Source organism: Hordeum vulgare, chromosome 4H, assembly GCF_904849725.1.
Source record: "Hordeum vulgare subsp. vulgare chromosome 4H, MorexV3_pseudomolecules_assembly, whole genome shotgun sequence".
Lineage (NCBI taxonomy): Eukaryota > Viridiplantae > Streptophyta > Magnoliopsida > Poales > Poaceae > Hordeum > Hordeum vulgare.
This window is the reverse complement of record NC_058521.1, coordinates 106,930,181-106,948,713: the sequence shown is the minus strand read 5'-3', so window position 1 is coordinate 106,948,713 and position 18,533 is coordinate 106,930,181. Positions and strand designations below refer to the sequence as shown.

Below are 18,533 nucleotides of genomic sequence, written 5' to 3'. Positions count from 1 at the left end.
TGACTATAATTTGAGAATTTATAGTTACGATACAAACAAAGATGGTCTTATCCTAAAAAATGCAGTTTAAAATTTCACAGGTCTTCTATTTTAACACGGCTTGCATATAGATTTAATACGTACAAAGAATCAGTCAAGTGACCTTCAGTTTCATCTCTAATCCTGATTTTGTTGACGTGTTCATCCCCAACCCGGATGAGTACCGGTATGAAAGAAAGACGAATAATGACTTATTTATTAAGATTGCTCCCTAGATAGTATTTTTATTAAACGTTTAACAGATAAAATAATATCATATTTAAATTCTACATATTTTTTAATCAAATTCCATGTATAATATGTAAATTTGAAGTTACGGTTTAAAAGATATGAGTATTTTAAAAAATAATTAATATATACTACGAGTTTAATGTCATAAACGGTAAGGGCTTTTTTTGTAAAATCACCTCGGTGGGTTTTCCGACGGAAGCGATAGCCTCTTTATTATTAGGTAAAGATTTGGGCTAAAAAACTTAAAAAATAATTGGTGACAAAAAGTTTTTTTTCTTGAAAAAGAATGGTTTTCTTTCACGAGAGACATGGATGTGCTTTTGCGAAAGGCATGATCATGCCTTTTGAAATTAAAAAAAAGATGTTTTTTTCTTTCATGAGAGCCATGGACCGTGCCTTTAAAAACAAAAAAATATTTTTTTGTAAGAGTCACGGTTTTACTTCCGCAAGAGGCCGTACCTCGTGGAAACGAAAAAACATGTTTTTATTTTTTTTCTTTCGTGAGAGGCATGAATTTGCTTTCACGAAAGACACAACAGTGCCACTCGAAAAAGAAAAAAAATGTTTTTTATTTTTTTCTTTCACAAGAGGCACGATTTTGCTTTTACGAGAAGCACAAATTTGCCTTCGTAAGAGATACGGCCGTGCCATTCGAAAACAATTTTTTTCTTTCATAAAAAGCATGGTTTTGCTTTCGCGAAAGACACAATTTTGTGTTTGCGAGAGGCACATCAAAAATGGAAAAACATGTTTCCTATTTTTTCTATCACGATAGACATGGGTTTTTTGTTCGGGTTTTTCATTCAATTTTTTGTGAAAAAAAAATTCATCAGAAGCTATCAATATGAGACCTAGTGTTATACATCTCGACGCGAGGGACCCAACAATGAAAATGATTTGAGATTCAGACGCATGATTTAAGAGGTAAAGCGTTTTGAAGATAATGGATCTATGAAAGAAAAGAAAACTTTTAAGTTGCGATAAATAACAAACATGCAATGTGTCACTTTCTGCGATCTAAATTAAAAGGGGAACGCTACGCGTCTGCCGGTTGATTTCTAAAAGTGATCTGTCACCTGGGCAGCCGTTGGATGCCCGAGCTGACAGCCGTTTGATCTAACGTCCGCATCTCGTCGCATGGTCGGTCGTTATTTTCCGCAAAAAAGGTCTATTGCAGAAACTAGACACTCTTCCTCGGCTCCAACAGAGTTGCGCCCCGTGCGGCGGCGCCGTCGACGTGCAGGAGCTAAACTGCCGTCTTCGAACAGATGACATCGAAAAGCCTGGGTTAATTTCTGAAACATCATCTCCGTCGCACAAACAATGACCATGTTGTAGAATAATTTCTAAAACAACATTCGCGTTGCAGAAACAACGACCGCGTTGCAGAAACAACGACCGCGTTGCAGAAACAACTCCTGAAACAAACAGTCGGCGGATCGCCATCAGATCCCGCAATCCAACGCCCTACTTTGAATTCGTCGGCTGAGTGTTAGACTTTTTCAAATTAAAAGGAATAATATTCTATTAGTGATTTCGTAGGAGCTCCCACCGGACTGGAGGGCTATAGAGATTTTCGGAACAAATGATGGGCCAATCCACACACATGTTGGCTCGGGCCATAATTCTCTGGCGGCCCACAAAATCTCGGAACAGACGACGCATGGGCCTCTATGCACAGTGGCCGAACCCATGGACCCCGACCCCGTCCGGCTCCTGCATCGGCCCATCCATGTCCCATCCTGTGCTGTCTGCTGTGAATGCGGCAACTCTTCCAGAAATTACAGTCCGTCCCCTTCCCCTTCCCCTGCCTGCTCCAAACTCCCAAGCTCCCTACTCGATAACTGCAGCCTGCAGCTCCCCTCAGATCCACCGCCGCCCTCTCGGAGACTGATCGATGTCGCCACCGCCGCCGACTAACGGGGGCAAGTTGACCCCAAACCTGGCGATGGACGCCGAGGGCACGCGCCTGCTCAACCTCACCGTCCTGCAGCGCCTCGACCCCGCCGTCGAGGACATCCTCATCACCGCCGCCCACGTCACCCTCTATGACTTCAACATCGACCTCAATCAGTGGGTCAGTCACCTCCTCCCCTTCCCCTGCATCTCCCCCTGTCTCGCCCCCCGTGATTCGCCGAAAACCTGATCCGATCCGGTTTGCCTGCCTTGTATTGCGCAGAGCCGCAAGGACGTGGAGGGGTCGCTGTTCGTCGTAAAGAGGTGAGCGAGTGTTGATAGAGTATCGTGTGCGGCTGCGGCTGGGATCTGAATATCTGATTTGTTTCTCCTGTTGTAGGAACACGCAGCCAAGGTTTCAGTTTATCGTCATGAACAGGCGGAACACGGGTATGTTTCTACGATCTGAGTCCATCGACTCAGCCGCGTGACTCAGGCATTGGGGGGTTACGGACGATCGCGAGTAGAGAACATATTGCTTTTCGGTAGCTAAATAAATCTTTGAGGTCTCCTAGATGATACTAGATCATTAATAAGATTAGCCAATGCTCTTATGAAGTTGAACTATTCCAGTTCGGTGACACTAAGATGTTTGGCCACTTGCAGAAAGCCTGATGGGGCCACTGAAACAATCCTAATACCATGATGTTTCTGCTCGGCAGACTATTTTCTCAAGAAAATTCCATTTGACAAACCCAAGCTTTTCACTAGTAAACTTAGAGCATTCTACTCTGAAAATACAGCCTTTTGGTTAAGATCTTCTCGCGCGAAACCCTGGTATGTTGCACTCGGCAAACTCTAAATTTTCAGATTGAAGCCTTAAGCTCTCCAGTCTCCACCCTTGGAATTTAAAATCCTAATTGAACGCAAGCAATAGAAGTCAACTACGAAGTAAAAGAACAAGTATATTTTTTACCATTCCATGTGGCAAGACTTGGCTAAAAAAGAGATTTATTCCACGTGACCACACATTGCCACAAAAGATCACCAAAAAGAATGAAACAAAGGGGAGAAGTAGCCAGCTACTTCACTTGTAAAGACCAAATATTATGGTACGCTTGCCGATGCTGGCTTGCTGGCCTCCAGGTCATTTTAAAATTTTGCATCCTGTTTGATAGTTACGACCTCCAGTTAGAAGAAAAATATTCCTTGTATCTTTCTAACTGAAGTTGGCTAGGACTAACAGCCGACTTCTTATTTCTAGATGATTTATGAATGCTGAGACTATTCAGTTCATTCATGAGAAGTTCAATATTGTTTCTCTTGTCAGATAATCTGGTGGAGGATTTATTAAGTGATTTTGAATACGAACTTCAACCTCCATATTTGCTGTACCGGAATGCTGCACAAGAAGTAAATGGTATTTGGTTTTACAATCAGCAAGACTGTGATGCTGTAGCAAATCTTTTTGGAAGGTACGACTTTTCATGTATCATATGTTCATGTTGGAAGCCTCCTTTTTCAAGGCTCAGATGTTTATTGAAAACCATTCATGCTGTACTCAGCATACTAAAATTTTGTAAAAGTAGATTAACCACGTGCCAGAACCATGACTAGGTTTCGAGATCTTTATGGGTTTCAACTCTAGCCTAGCCCAACTTGTTTAGGACTGGAAGGCTTTGTTGTTGTAGACTATCTGATCTTGTCTGCTTATGTTACATTGGATTTCGACCAGAAATGCATGACCTGAAAGCTGTAACTATCCATGACGAACTCACGGACTAACAAATGGAAGTAATGGTGTAGGTGGATTGTAGAGACAGTAGGACTTTTATGATGCGAAAATTTTGAACTTTTTGACGAAAACTGTTGGACAAACTGTAAAAGCCATTATATTTTACTTTTTTTTTGTTTCTGCCGACATATATACATATTAGGGCATTTCCAATAGCTGTAAGATGCTTGTTGGTAAATTTGCCATATAAACATCTTATGTGAGAGTGTGACGCTGTATGAAAATGAACCAGCACCTTGTTTACAAGCTCCAACGTAAAGAAACAAAGCAAGCTTCCATATTCTCTCACCTCCTATTGGTCAACCTTACATACAGACATTGGAGTACTTGTATGATACATTGTTGGTTGTTGACATGGATATATTTACGAACAAACTAACCAACAGATTGTTGGAGATGCTTTTAGTGATACAGTAGGTGATTCAGATCTGACCTTTTGGCTATGTACTACCGTAGCTTCCTCCTTTTTCTTTTGCACGAATAAACAGCTAGTTGACCATGCTAACGGTTTGGAAATTAATAAATCCGGTGATACTCAATATACATGAATCCTGGTCTTGTGAAACTTTTTTCATGTAAGGATTCTAGGAGCACTGGAGTATCATGCTCTTGTGTTTGATCGAATGGGGCATTACTATAATGTAATTGGAAGTTTTCTTGAAAGGATTAACATGACTACCTGACCGGGTGTCATTACCTCTGCACTGAACAAATTAAAGGAGAATCTTGATTTTTTTAACAATCCGTCCCCTGTCTGAAAGTCATGCTTCATTGTGTTGCTTAATTCAAAGCATTAGTATGTATAATTATTAGATGTCTAACATGGGTGTGAATGATTAGGATTAATTAATCATGAACCAAACTTTGCCTTGTTGAAGTCCAAGTATCTTTTAAGTTCTTTAATTCCATTTTCCTTTGCAGGATACTGAATGCCTATGCCAGAGTACCTCCAAAAGCGAAAGTGCCTTCTACCAAAAGGTTTTTTTCTCCCTTGACTATACACGGGAGATGTTTTGATTGACTTATGCTGAATTCTTCTAATGTACAACAGTGAGTTTGAGGAATTGGAGGCTGTTCCTACGTCTGCCGCTATAGATGGCCCCCTTGAACCGCTGCCAGCATCCACTCTCATTTCTGATACTCCTGATGAATCACTTGCCAATTACTTTGGTGTATGTTCTCTCTCCGTTTTGTTTCCTTCTGAATAATTTTCTGTTTCTTGCACTGCCCATGAAATAGTACATGCAGTGTCTTGGACTGTCATCTGGAGCTCTATACGTAGTGCTTCTACTGAATTATTCTTCTATACAAATATACAGGGTGCTGCAAGCATTGGAGGTGTATCAAGTGGGTCAATGGTTGGAAGAGCTCATCCATCCACTGAGAGCACTGCAGCTTCCCACATGCCATTGATTATGCCATCTGCTGCCCAGTCGCACCAAATACCCCCTCCTTTAGGAGGTTCATCAGCGCCACCACTCCCCGTGCAGGACACTAATGCCCATGCTAGCCATTCAACAAATCTTGTAACACCGGCATTCTTTGCCCCTCCATCGTCCTCTTCTGCATCACTAGCTCCGCCGATTTCGTCAATGATGCCCACAGCACCACCTCTTCATGCAACTTCATCATCTGCTCAACATCCTCAGTACGGGCATGGCACCCCTCTACTCCAGCCTTTTCCACCACCTGCACCGCCTCCATCTTTTGCCCCTGCACACAACAATGACTCTCTTATTTCACGGGATAAAGTTAAGGATGCCCTTCTGAGACTTGTTCAGGTATTTTCGTTATAAAAAATCACAATCTGTACTGTTTGCTCTTTTATATGTTTCTAACTCTTGTGTCATGTTCCCAACAGAATGACCAATTCATCGATTTAATTTACCGGGAGTTGCAGAATGCACATATGTAGGCTGCTTCCTAGGTCGTCTTGTTGCTTGCTGATGCAACAAGAGTGTTTCTGTTCTCCGTGAGTTTTGTATGCTGGTTCTGGAACTTCTGTATAGATTTGTATTGATGTGTTGATGTAGATTCTTATAGCAATGGCTGGTAGTATTTATGGTCTTCCTTGTTTACAAATGACTATGTCAATGTCATTACATTTATGTAATTGAAAAAAAGGAGTTTGTAAGGATGTTATGATATCATCATTTTCGTGTGTTTTACTGAGCAATCACCTCTGTCACCTCAGTCAGTATCAGGGTTTCATGGAATGCAAATATCTAGTGTGATTTACTGAAAAGTTAACTTGTCATCAGAGTATGAAGTATCTTTTCTTTACAATTTGAGACTTGGCCTAGGCCTACCAACAAGTTCTATTGAGGTTGGAGGCTTGAGTTCGGCAATAGAGTCGTCAACGAATTACCTAAATTATCAGTAACGCAAATAATTACCTAAGTACCAGTACATGAAACTGAGCTTCAAACTTAAAAGTCCTATCGTCTCAACTTTCAACGGCATCCTCTCAACTTTCCCTTTCTGAAAATTAATGCAAAAAGGATGGGTGTGGCTAGATGCAAGTGATCTAAAAATATTCGGGTCTGTCAGATTTTTATGAGCCAAAGGATGCAAGATGAACGACCAGTTGCTACCATGTCAGCCTCGCCGCCCCGTCCTCCGTGCAACCGCTGTGCTGTCGCCCCTCCTTCTAAGAGCCTCGTCTCGTAAAATAATCGTCAAAATACGCTTTAATCCGTAATTTTTTTTACGGGACGTAACAAAATACCCATCCCAACCCGCGAAAACGCAGATTCGCTTTCTCGCCCCGTCAGTGCCTTGTATATATCAAGAACGGTTGGTGGGTGCGATATTTCAGCCCATGCTTTTTCCCCACCCACCGTCGTCGGGCGCCGTCTTTGATTTCGGCCATACCAGCCGTCGAGATCACGTCGGCGGGCCGCCACACGCCCTAGATTGCCCTCCACCACTCCCTCGTGCCTCGGCTGGTCGAAAAACTACAAATCGGCGGCTGTTTCTCGCAGCCACCGGATTTGGCTTTTCCGGCCACCGGCGGCTGCGCCAAAGTCATGGATTGGTTGGGGAGCACCCCCCCCCCCACAACCCTCGACAAACCGCCAGCACTGCATGCAGGTTCATCCTCTAGTCGTTGTCGTCGGTTTGTCGACAAGGACTCTTTCGGTCGTCGCCCGGGCTCGGTGGTCGCGCAACGGTTCGTTGACTTGCCGATGCCGCTCGTACAGTGCGGCGACTGCACGAAGACAGTGCTGCGGCTCACATCTAGCACGCGGCAACACCTCGGATGGGTATTCTTCAAATGCAACAACGACGGCGTATGTTCTTTTTATTTGGTTTTGTCAACTTATTTGGTTAAATTTCGATAGCTTATTGAGGTGTTAATGCGTGTAGGAAGGTGGATGACCATTTTGGTATTGGAAAGAAGAATAAATCGATTTATTGATAGAAAAAAACTTAATAGATGTTCGTGCACTCCTTAGTATAATTAAGGCTAACGATGTAGCTGCATGTGCAATTACAAAAGAAATTAAAGAAGAAACAACGTCTAATTCTTTAAAATCAAAGCCGAATAATGAAGAATGTAAGATCAAGAATCCCCAGATCAACAAAGAATGCACGAAGAAGATGTTGATCCAACTAGTAGAAACAGTTATGAAAGTTGGATATCTTTTAAAATGCTTAATCATAGTTCTTGTTTTTTTTCTTACTATTTTAGCAAAGATTTTATAAATTATTATTATTCATTGCTTTTGAAGAAAATTAAGAAGTAAATAAATGTTTTTTATGCTCAAATATCTCTTTATACGGATCAGTTTTGGGTCTGTTCGGTCACGAGTCCGTAAAAACGCTTTTTCACGAACGATTTTTGTGGATCGATGATATACGCATCTGCTAGAGATGTTCTAACCCTGTCAACCAACCGGCACCGACGAACCTGCAGCCGCCACCCTTAGATAGACGGTGGCTTTGCTTCTTTCCGGCGCCGGCAGTCTCGCCGTCTCCTTCTTCCTCTCCCTCTGCGCTGCCTTCTTCCTTCTCAAAACGAAATTGAGTGACCCAAAATCAAAATTCAGGTCGACTGACCTTTAGCTATTGTGAAAGAAGATAAATCTTGGCTCTGAGCCACAGTACATTTACATTGTTGCGGCGACTCTCTGTAACCTACTGGACGAACACGTATTCACATTCGTCGCACGTGTGAGCAAACCTTCTACTAGTCGATGCGCGCGCGCTCAGCGGCACGTGAGCATCACCAGGAACCCGACGAACGCCGCCGCTCCGACGCCGGAGCAACAGAGGTCGACGAGCCCCTCCCGCCTCGCCTTCCACTCCTTCCGCGCGCTCTTCCCCTTCACGAACTCCCCGTACTGCCGCGCCGCCCGTGCCTCCGCCTCCGCGCCCCGGCCCTGCCTCGGGGCGGCCATGGCCGAGGCGACGGCGGCCAGCCCGTCTCGCCCGCTGACGCCGCCGCCGTCGCCGTCCTCCACGCACAGGCTGACCTCCCGGACGTGCCCAAACCGGTCGTCGCACGTGACGGCCGCGTCCAGGGCGACGCCGCCGAGCACCACGGTGAACCGCGCCACCGTCTCCCCCGTGAGCCAGCTCCGGTCAACGGACACCGGGCGCCGGCTGGAGGCGTTGACCGCCCGGCCTGACGTCGGGTCGATCAGCAGCCAGCTCAGCGTGAGCTCCGCCGGCGCGATCGGGGACGCTGCCGAGAAGCCCTCCTGCAGGAGCGCGTCGACGCGGAACGGCGAGCCCAGGAACCACGCCGACGAGGCGTCGGTCTCCACCACGCGCGACATGATGCAGACCCCCTTGTGGTGCAGGTCCACCGCGGAGACGAGCCGGCTGGGCAGGGCGGGCGCGACCGTGGCCGTGGCCGCCGCCGTCGTCGCTGGGAACGGGAACGCGTCGGCGAAGAGCGCCCGGTGGAAGCCGTCGCCGGTGCCGCGGCAGCAGGAATTGTCGAGGAGGCCGGCTACCGACGGCCAGAGGGCGAGGCAGAGTCCGCGCCATGTCTCGGGGTCGGTGGCGAGGTCGTGGAAGCTGGAGCTCGCGCAGCCAAGCGCCGCCAGCGACGCGCCGTCGAGCCGGCGGAGCACGAGGGACAGCACGTCCGCGGGGAGGTCCTCGATGACCGACTCTGCCACGCCGCCGCACGCCGGAGAATCGTAGCTCATCATGCTCTCCTCAAGCTGAGTACTCGCCGTCATGGTGGACACACACGAAGCTCGCACCGGTGCAATTCCTTTCGTCTCGTCGCTACCCGTGAATTAGTTATGCACTCGTGTCAAGTACGTATATGTTTATACCTTTCTGTGTGTGTAGTATATATATATATAGCGAGTAAGTAAGGTGAGTGATCACGGTCTGAAAGCGAGAGGTTCCTTTTGTTCAACTGATCAACTCTGAACTTGCTTGCGTTGCCCAAAAGCAAAGCCCCGAATAATAATAAAATAAAAAACAAATAAATGTCGTGATGTATCTGGGTTTGTTTTTATCACTGACGAGTGGGCCGTGCCGTTCTATCTCCTTGGACCGACGTGTCAGCCAAGGGATTCCACCTGCCATATAAAAATGGACAAGTTGCTCAAGGCAAAGGTGTTTCTAGTCTTGTGGGTGATGCTGTGGGATGGAGTCGACACGTCACGCCTACATCTTAAAAGGAGAAATCAAACCGGCACAAGAGGACTCGGGGAGACAGACATGGCGGCGTTGCCGTGCGTTACAAAACTCGTCTTCGCATCTGTAGCTCAACGTACAGCATAAAAATGGAACTGGTACGGGAGCGATCTCACCGTACGTGTCGGGATGGCAACGCTGAAACATGCGTGTTTCCAGTGTTGCAGAAATTTTTCCTTCCCCGCCTCCGGAACGGAGCCTCCATGTCATAATTGACGACAATTTTTTTAAGGAGGACAAAAGATTTACCTTATATATTAATTAAAATAGAAGAATTGATTCTTACAGACGGTACACTCATACACGCCATGAAGGATTACTAGCGCATAATAATAATCTGATTACAAAGGATACCACAGTCCAATCCCGCAAGAGGGGGGGGGGGACCCACGCGCCGCCGCCTCCATCACTCTACCACCCCCGCACCCTCCCTCGCCGCCATCGCAGCGCGCCATCGGACAAAGGCCAGCCGACGTTGGCGGCGGCGGGGCTCGTCTCCCTTCCTCGCGGTGCTCGCTCGCGCAGGACGTCGGCATTGGGCGGAGGCACGACGCTTTGCAGGGCGGCGTGGCGAGGCTACGGCTGGGGCGGCTGTTGTGGTGTGGCGGTGGGTGCTTGTGCGGGATGGCTACGCATCGAGGTGCTGGACCCGATCCAGATCTGGAGTGGCTGCTCCTCAGGCCGGCTGCCACGGGCGGCGCGGGCTGAGGCGACAAGGGTCAGCCGTCATCGTCGGTCAAGGTTGCTGGAGGTGGCTGGCGTCGGGGTGGTGGTGGTGGTTCGTGCTAGTGGTGGCGCTGGCGGCGGTGTGGGATTCGACCGGCCGTTGCGTGCGGCGACCTTTGGCGGCGAGGGTGGTGGCATTCCTTCTGCAGGACGGCTCAGGGCTGCCCCTCGGGGTCCCAGTGTGGATGTGGGCTCCCATTATGTGGTGGTGGCTCATGGCGGTGGTCTGGGTCGTTTCACGGCGGCAGCTGGACTTCTTCGGTGACGGCCGGTCGGTGAGCGTCCTTGTCGACCTTCAATTCTTCTCATCGTCGTTCAAGCGCTACCTTCATCGAAGGGTTGGCCCTCTCCAAGTCGCGCTTCATCGCTCGTGTGGCACCCGATAGCAGGACCGAGCTTGTCTCGCGCTCAACCGCAAGACTGGACTTGTCTCGTGCCCGACAGAAGGACCGAGGTCGCCTGGCGCCCGGTAGCAGGACTAGACTCGTCTCGCACCCTACAACTGGACCAAGCTCGTCTCACGCTCGGCGGCAGGATGGGCCGATGGAGGCCAATTTTGGCCGACCTATTGGGTCTCGGCGCTGGGGGCACCTCAGGGGTGCTAAAGGCGGGGCCTTTCCACTCGTCTTTTTGGTTGGGGTAGCGGTGGATGGCGCGTGTGGTGGCGTCGAGGTCTTGGATGCGGGGGCGGCAATCCTGGTGGTGGTGTCGCGGTGCTCTTGGGCAAAGCCCGTGGCTTGGTGCTGCCCTGTGACCACGGCCGTGTGCGCGACATGGTTGCCGGGGTGCGGCGTTCGGGGGCGGTGAGTATTGGTCGGGGTGAAAACCTTCTCTATCTATGGATGAACCGGCGGTGGTGTATGTGACATCCTCGGATTGGTGCTACAGTAACTCCTGTAGTCAAGCGACAGTAATCCCACGCTAGTGAATGTTGGAATTATGCCCTAGAGGCAATAATAAATATAGTTATTATTAAAATTCCTGTATCAAGATAATAGTTTATTATCCATGCTATAATTGTATTGAATGAAGACTCATTTACATGTGTGGATACATAGACAAAACACCGTCCCTAGCATGCCTCTAGTTGGCTAGCCAGTTGATCGATGATAGTCAGTGTCTTCTGATTATGAACAAGGTGTTGTTGCTTGATAACTGGATCACGTCATTGGGAGAATCACGTGATGGATTAGACCCAAACTAATAGACGTAGCATGTTGATCGTGTCATTTTGTTGCTACAGTTTTCTGCGTGTCAAGTATTTATTCCTATGACCATGAGATCATATAACTCACTGACACCGGAGGAATGCTTTGTGTGTATCAAACGTCGCAACGTAACTGGGTGACTATAAAGATGCTCTACAGGTATCTCCGAAGGTGTTAGTTGAGTTAGTATGGATCAAGACTGGGATTTGTCACTCCGTGTGACGGAGAGGTATCTCGGGGCCCACTCGGTAATACAACATCACACACAAGCCTTGCAAGCAATGTAACTTAGTGTAAGTTGCGGGATCTTGTATTACGGAACGAGTAAAGAGAGTTGCCGGTAAACGAGATTGAAATAGGTATGCGGATACTGACGATCGAATCTCGGGCAAGTAACATACCGAAGGACAAAGGGAATGACATACGGGATTATACGAATCCTTGGCACTGAGGTTCAAACGATAAGATCTTCGTAGAATATGTAGGATCCAATATGGGCATCTAGGTCCCGCTATTGGATATTGAGCGAGGAGTCTCTCGGGTCATGTCTACATAGTTCTCGAACCCGCAGGGTCTGCACACTTAAGGTTCGACGTTGTTTTATGCGTATTTGAGTTATATGGTTGGTTACCGAATGTTGTTCGGAGTCCCGGATGAGATCACGGACGTCACGAGGGTTTCCGGAATGGTCCGGAAACGAAGATTGATATATAGGATGACCTCATTTGATTACCGGAAGGTTTTCGGAATTACCGGGAATGTACCGGGAATGACGAATGGGTTCTGGGAGTTCACCGGGGGGGGGGGGGGGGCAACCCACCCCGGGGAAGCCCATAGGCCATAAGGGTGGCGCACCAGCCCTTAGTGGGCTGGTGGGACAGCCCAAAAGGGCCCTATGCGCCAAGGATAAGAAATCAAAGGAAAAAGGGAAAAAAAAAGGAGGAGGTGGGAAGGGAAGGGGGCTCCCTCCCACCAAACCTAGTCCAACTCGGTTTGGGGGGGGAGAGTCCTCCCCCTTGGCTCGGCCGACCCCTTGAGGGTCCTTGGACCCCAAGGCAAGGCCCCCCTCCCTCCCACCTATATATACGGAGGTTTTAGGGCTGATTTGAGACAACTTTTCCACGGCAACCCGACCACATACCTCCACGGTTTTTCCTCTAGATCGCGTTTCTGCGGAGCTCGGGCGGAGCCCTGCCGAGACAAGGTCATCACCAACCTCCGGAGCGCCGTCACGCTGCCGGAGAACTCTTCTACCTCTCCGTCTCTCTTGCTGGATCAAGAAGGCCGAGATCATCGTCGAGCTGTACGTGTGCTGAACGCGGAGGTGCCGTCCGTTCAGTACTAGATCGTGGGACTGATCGCGGGATTGTTCGCGGGGCGGATCGAGGGACGTGAGGACGTTCCACCACATCAACCGCGTTCTCTAACGCTTCTGCTGTACGGTCTACGAGGGTACGTAGATCATTCATCCCCTCTCGTAGATGGACATCACCATGATAGGTCTTCGTGCGCGTAGGAAAATTTTTGTTTCCCGTGCGACGTTCCCCAACAGTGGTATCAGAGCTAGGTTCATGCGTAGATGTCTTCTCGAGTAGAACACAAAAGTTTTTGTGGGCGGTGATGTGCGTTTTGCTGCCCTCCTTAGTCTTTTCTTGATTCCGCGGTATTGTTGGATTGAAGCGGCTTGGACCGACATTACTCGTACGCTTACGAGAGACTGGTTTCATCGTTACGAGTAACCCCCTTTGCTCAAAGATGACTGGCAAGTGACAGTTTCTCCAACTTTAGTTGAATCGGATTTGACCGAGGAGGTCCTTGGATGAGGTTAAATAGCAACTCATATATCTCCGTTGTGGTGTTTGCGTAAGTAAGATGCGATCCTACTAGATACCCTTGGTCACCACGTAAAACATGCAACAACAAAATTAGAGGACGTCTAACTTGTTTTTGCAAGGTATGATTGTGATGTGATATGGCCAACGACGTGATGTGATATATTGGATGTATGAGATGATCATGTTGTAATAGAAATATCGACTTGCACGTCGATGGTACGGCAACCGGCAGGAGCCATAGGGTTGTCTTTATACTAACGTTTGTGCTTGCAGATGCGTTTACTATTTTGCTAGGATGTAGCTTTAGTAATAATAGCATAAGTAGCACGACAACCCCGATGGCAACACGTTGATGGATGATCATGGTGTGGCGCCGGTGACAAGAAGATCGTGCCGGTGCTTTGGTGATGGAGATCAAGAAGCACGTGATGATGGCCATATCATGTCACTTATGAATTGCATGTGATGTTAATCCTTTTATGCACCTTATTTTGCTTAGAACGACGGTAGCATTATGAGGTGATCTCTCACTAAAATTTCAAGACAAAATTGTGTTCTCCCCGACTGTGCACCGTTGCTACAGTTCGTCGTTTCGAGACACCACGTGATGATCGGGTGTGATAGACTCAACGTTCACATACAACGGGTGCAAAACAGTTGCGCACGCGGAACACTCGGGTTAAGCTTGACGAGCCTAGCATGTGCAGACATGGCCTCGGAACACATGAGACCGAAAGGTCGATCATGAATCATATAGTTAATATGATTAGCATAGGGATGCTTACCACTGAAACTACTCTCGACTCACGTGATGATCGGACTTGGGATAGTGTAAGTGGATCATGAACCACTCAAATGACTAGAGAGATGTACTTTTTGAGTGGGAGTTTAGCATATAATTTGATTAAGTTGAACTCTAATTATCTTGAACATAGTCTAAGTCCACTTTGAATATATTTGTGTTGTAGATCATGGCTCACGCGACAGTCATCCTGAATTTTAATACGTTCCTAGAGAAAGCTAAGTTGAAAGATGATGGAAGCAACTTTGTAGACTGGGCTCGTAATCTTAAGCTAATCTTACAAGCTGGGAAGAAGGATTATGTCCTTAATGCTGCGCTAGGAGATGAACCACCCGCTACGGCTGATCAGGATGTTAAGAACGCTTGGTTAGCACGTAAGGAGGACTACTCAATAGTTCAATGTGCAGTCTTGTATGGCTTAGAACCGGGACTTCAACGTCGCTTTGAGCATCATGGAGCATTTGAGATGTTCCAGGAGTTGGAGTTTATCTTTCAGAAGAACGCCCGGATCGAGAGGTAAGAGACCTCCGATAAATTCTATGCTTGCAAGATGGAGGAAAACTCGTCTGTCAGTGAACATGTGCTCAAAATGTCTGGGTACTCAAACCGTCTAGCTGAACTGGGGATTGAACTCCCGCAAGAAGCTATCACTGACAGAATCCTTCAATCACTGCCGCCAAGCTATAAAGGCTTTGTGTTGAACTACAACATGCAAGGGATGAACAAGTCTCCCGGCGAGTTGTTTGCGATGCTGAAAGTCACAGAGTCTGAACTCCGTAAAGAGCATCAAGTGTTGATGGTGAGCAAGACCACTAGTTTCAAGAGAAACGGCAAAGGCAAGAAGGGCAATTCGAAGAAGAGCGGCAAGCCTGTTGCCAATCCGCCGAAGAAACCCAAGGCTGGACCTAAGCCTGAAACAGAGTGCTTCTATTGCAAGGGATGGGTCACTGGAAGCGCAATTGCCCCAAGTATGTGGCAGATAAGAAGGCGGGCAAAGAAAAATCAGGTATATTTGATATACATGTTATTGATGTGTACTTAACCGGCTCTCGTAGTAGTGCCTGGGTATTCGATACCGGTTCTGTTGCTCACATTTGCAACTCGAAACAGGAACTGCGGAATAGACGAAGGCTGGCGAAAGACGAAGTGACGATGCGCGTAGGAAATGGTTCCAAGGTTGATGCAATCGCCGTCGGCACAGTGTCACTTCAGCTACCATCGGGATTAGTGATGAACTTAAATCATTGTTATTTAGTGCCTGTGTTGAGCATCAACATTATATCTGGATCTTGTTTATTGCGAGACGGTTACTCTTTTAAGTCTGAGAATAATGGTTGTTCTATTTCTATGAGTAACATCTTTTATGGTCATGCACCGAATGTGAGAGGATTGTTCATATTGAATCTTGATAGCGATACGCATATACATAACATTGAGACCAAAAGAGTTAGAGTAAACAATGATAGCGCCATATTTTTGTGGCACTGCCGCTTGGGTCATATTGGTGTAAAGCGCATGAAGAAACTCCATGCTGATGGACTTTTGGAGTCACTTGACTTTGATTCACTTGACACGTGCGAACCATGCCTCATGGGCAAGATGACTAAGACTCCGTTCTCCGGAACAATGGAGCGTGCAAGTGACTTGTTGGAAATCATACATACCGATGTGTGTGGTCCAATGAGCATAGAGGCACGCGGCGGATATCGTTATTTTCTCACCTTCACTGACGATTTAAGTAGATATGGTTATGTCTACTTGATGAAGCACAAGTCTGAAACATTTGAAAAGTTCAAGCAATTTCAGAGTGAAGTGGAAAATCATCGTAACAAGAAGATCAAGTTCCTACGGTCTGATCGTGGGGGTGAATATCTGAGTTTCGAGTTTGGTGCTCACTTAAGACAATGTGGAATTGTTTTGCAGTTAACACCGCCTGGAACACCACAGCGTAATGGTGTGTCCGAACGTCGTAATCGTACTTTGCTGGAGATGGTGCGATCTATGATGCCTCTTACTGATTTGCCGTTATCATTTTGGGGTTATGCATTAGAAACAGCTGCATTCACTTTAAATAGGGCACCATCAAAATCCGTTGAGACGACACCATACGAACTGTGGTATGGCAAAAGGCCAAAGTTATCGTTTCTTAAAGTTTGGGGATGTGATGCTTATGTCAAAAAGCTTCAGCCTGAAAAGCTGGAACCCAAAGCGGAAAGGTGCGTCTTCATAGGTTACCCAAAAGAGACAGTTGGGTACACCTTCTATCTCAAATCCGAGGGCAAAGTGTTTGTTGCTAAAAACGGAGCTTTTCTCGAGAAGGAGTTTCTCTCGAGAGAATTGAGTGGGAGGAAGATAGAACTTGACGAGGTTGTCGAACCTCTCACCCCTCTGGATGGTGGTGCAGGGCAAGGGGAAACCTCTGTCATTGCGACGCCGGTTGAGGAGGAAGTTAATGATGATGATCATGAAACTCCAGTTCAAGTTTCTGTTGAACCACGCAGGTCGACGAGATCACGCGCTGCTCCAGAGTGGTACGGTAATCCCGTCTTATCAATCATGTTGTTAGACAACAATGAACCTGCAAATTATGAAGAAGCAATGGTGGGCCCAGATTCCAACAAATGGCTAGAAGCCATGAAATCCGAGATAGGATCCATGTATGAGAACAAAGTGTGGACTTTGGAGATACTGCCTGAGGGCCGCAAGGCTATTCAGAACAAATGGATCTTTAAGAAGAAGATGGACGCTGACGGTAATGTGACCGTTTATAAAGCTCGACTTGTGGCAAAGGGTTTTTCACAAGTTCCAGGAGTTGACTACGATGAGACTTTCTCACCCGTAGCGATGCTTAAGTCCGTCAGAATCATGTTAGCAATAGCTGCATTTTTCGATTATGAAATCTGGCAGATGGATGTCAAAACGGCGTTCCTTAAGGAAGAGTTGTATATGATGCAACCCGAAGGTTTTGTCGATCCTAAAAATGCTGACAAGGTGTGCAAGCTCCAGCGATCCATTTATGGACTGGTGCAAGCATCTCGGAGTTGGAACAAACGCTTTGATGAGGTGATCAAAGCATTTGGGTTTATACAAGTGGTTGGAGAATCTTGTATTTACAAGAAAGTGAGTGGGAGCTCTGTGGCGTTTCTAATATTATATGTGGATGACATATTACTGATTGGAAACAACGTAGAGCTTTTGGAGAGCATAAAAGGTTACTTGAATAAAAGTTTCTCTATGAAGGACCTAGGAGAAGCTGCTTACATTCTAGGCATTAAGATCTATAGGGATAGATCAAAACGCCTGATAGGACTTTCACAAAGCACATACCTTGATAAAGTTTTGAAGAGGTTCAAAATGGAACAGTCCAAGAAAGGGTTCTTGCCAGTTTTACAAGGTACGAGATTGAGTAAGACTCAGTGCCCAGCAACTGATGAAGATAGAGAGCATATGCGCTCCGTCCCCTATGCTTCAGCCATAGGTTCTATCATGTATGCGATGCTGTGCACTAGACCGGATGTTAGCCTGGCCATAAGTATGGCAGGTAGGTTCCAGAGTAATCCAGGAGTGGATCACTGGACAACGGTCAAGAATATCCTGAAGTACCTGAAAAGGACAAAGGAGATGTTTCTCGTGTATGGAGGTGACGAAGAGCTCGCCGTAAAAGGTTACGTCGATGCAAGCTTTGACACAGATCCGGACGACTCTAAGTCGCAAACCGGATACGTATTTATTCTTAATGGGGGTGCAGTAAGCTGGTGCAGTTCCAAGCAAAGCGTCGTAGCAGATTCTACATGTGAAGCGGAGTACATGGTTGCCTCGGAGGCGGCTAAGGAGGGTGTCTGGATGAAGCAGTTCATGACGGATCTTGGAGTGGTGCCAAGTGCGCTGGATCCAATAACCTTGTTCTGTGACAACACTGGTGCCATTGCCTTAGCAAAGGAACCACGGTTTCACAAGAAGACCAGACACATCAAACGACGCTTCAACCTCATCCGCGACTACGTCGAGGAAGAGGACGTAAATATATGCAAAGTGCACACGGATCTGAATGTAGCAGACCCGCTGACTAAACCTCTTCCACGGCCAAAACATGATCGACACCAGAACTGTATGGGTGTTAGATTTATTACAATGTAATTCACATGGTGATGTGAGGGGTAGATTATTGACTCTAGTGCAAGTGGGAGACTATTGGAATTATGCCCTAGAGGCAATAATAAATATAGTTATTATTAAAATTCCTGTATCAAGATAATAGTTTATTATCCATGCTATAATTGTATTGAATGAAGACTCATTTACATGTGTGGATACATAGACAAAACACCGTCCCTAGC

General features: G+C 46.9%; 2 protein-coding genes across 2 annotated transcripts; one reads left to right on the top strand and one right to left on the bottom strand.

Moving 5' to 3' along the window:
- Positions 1 to 2,049: 2,049 nt before the first annotated feature.
- Positions 2,050 to 6,206, top strand: LOC123448041 (mRNA-decapping enzyme-like protein). Its single transcript, XM_045124810.1, has 8 exons — positions 2,050 to 2,347; positions 2,450 to 2,490; positions 2,567 to 2,616; positions 3,497 to 3,641; positions 4,883 to 4,939; positions 5,013 to 5,133; positions 5,281 to 5,742; positions 5,823 to 6,206. Exons 1-8 carry the CDS (start codon positions 2,168 to 2,170, stop codon positions 5,874 to 5,876), a joined length of 1,110 nt encoding a protein of 369 aa, XP_044980745.1. The 5' UTR covers positions 2,050 to 2,167; the 3' UTR covers positions 5,877 to 6,206.
- Positions 6,207 to 7,999: 1,793 nt separating this feature from the next.
- Positions 8,000 to 9,400, bottom strand: LOC123446214 (probable F-box protein At2g36090). The gene has a single exon (XM_045122889.1). The coding sequence runs from the start codon at positions 9,154 to 9,156 to the stop codon at positions 8,173 to 8,175; it is 984 nt and encodes a 327-aa protein (XP_044978824.1). The 5' UTR covers positions 9,157 to 9,400; the 3' UTR covers positions 8,000 to 8,172.
- Positions 9,401 to 18,533: the final 9,133 nt, after the last annotated feature.

Bases quoted from the DNA above. Each gene is read 5' to 3' on its own strand.
- LOC123448041 (XM_045124810.1), top strand. From the start codon at position 2,168: ATGTCGCCACCGCCGCCGACTAACGGGGGCAAGTTGACCCCAAACCTG. The intron at 5,134-5,280 runs GTATGTTCTCTC...ACAAATATACAG, and splicing joins CACTTGCCAATTACTTTGGT to GGTGCTGCAAGCATTGGAGG. The intron at 5,743-5,822 runs GTATTTTCGTTA...TGTTCCCAACAG, and splicing joins CCCTTCTGAGACTTGTTCAG to AATGACCAATTCATCGATTT.
- LOC123446214 (XM_045122889.1), bottom strand. From the start codon at position 9,156: ATGACGGCGAGTACTCAGCTTGAGGAGAGCATGATGAGCTACGATTCT.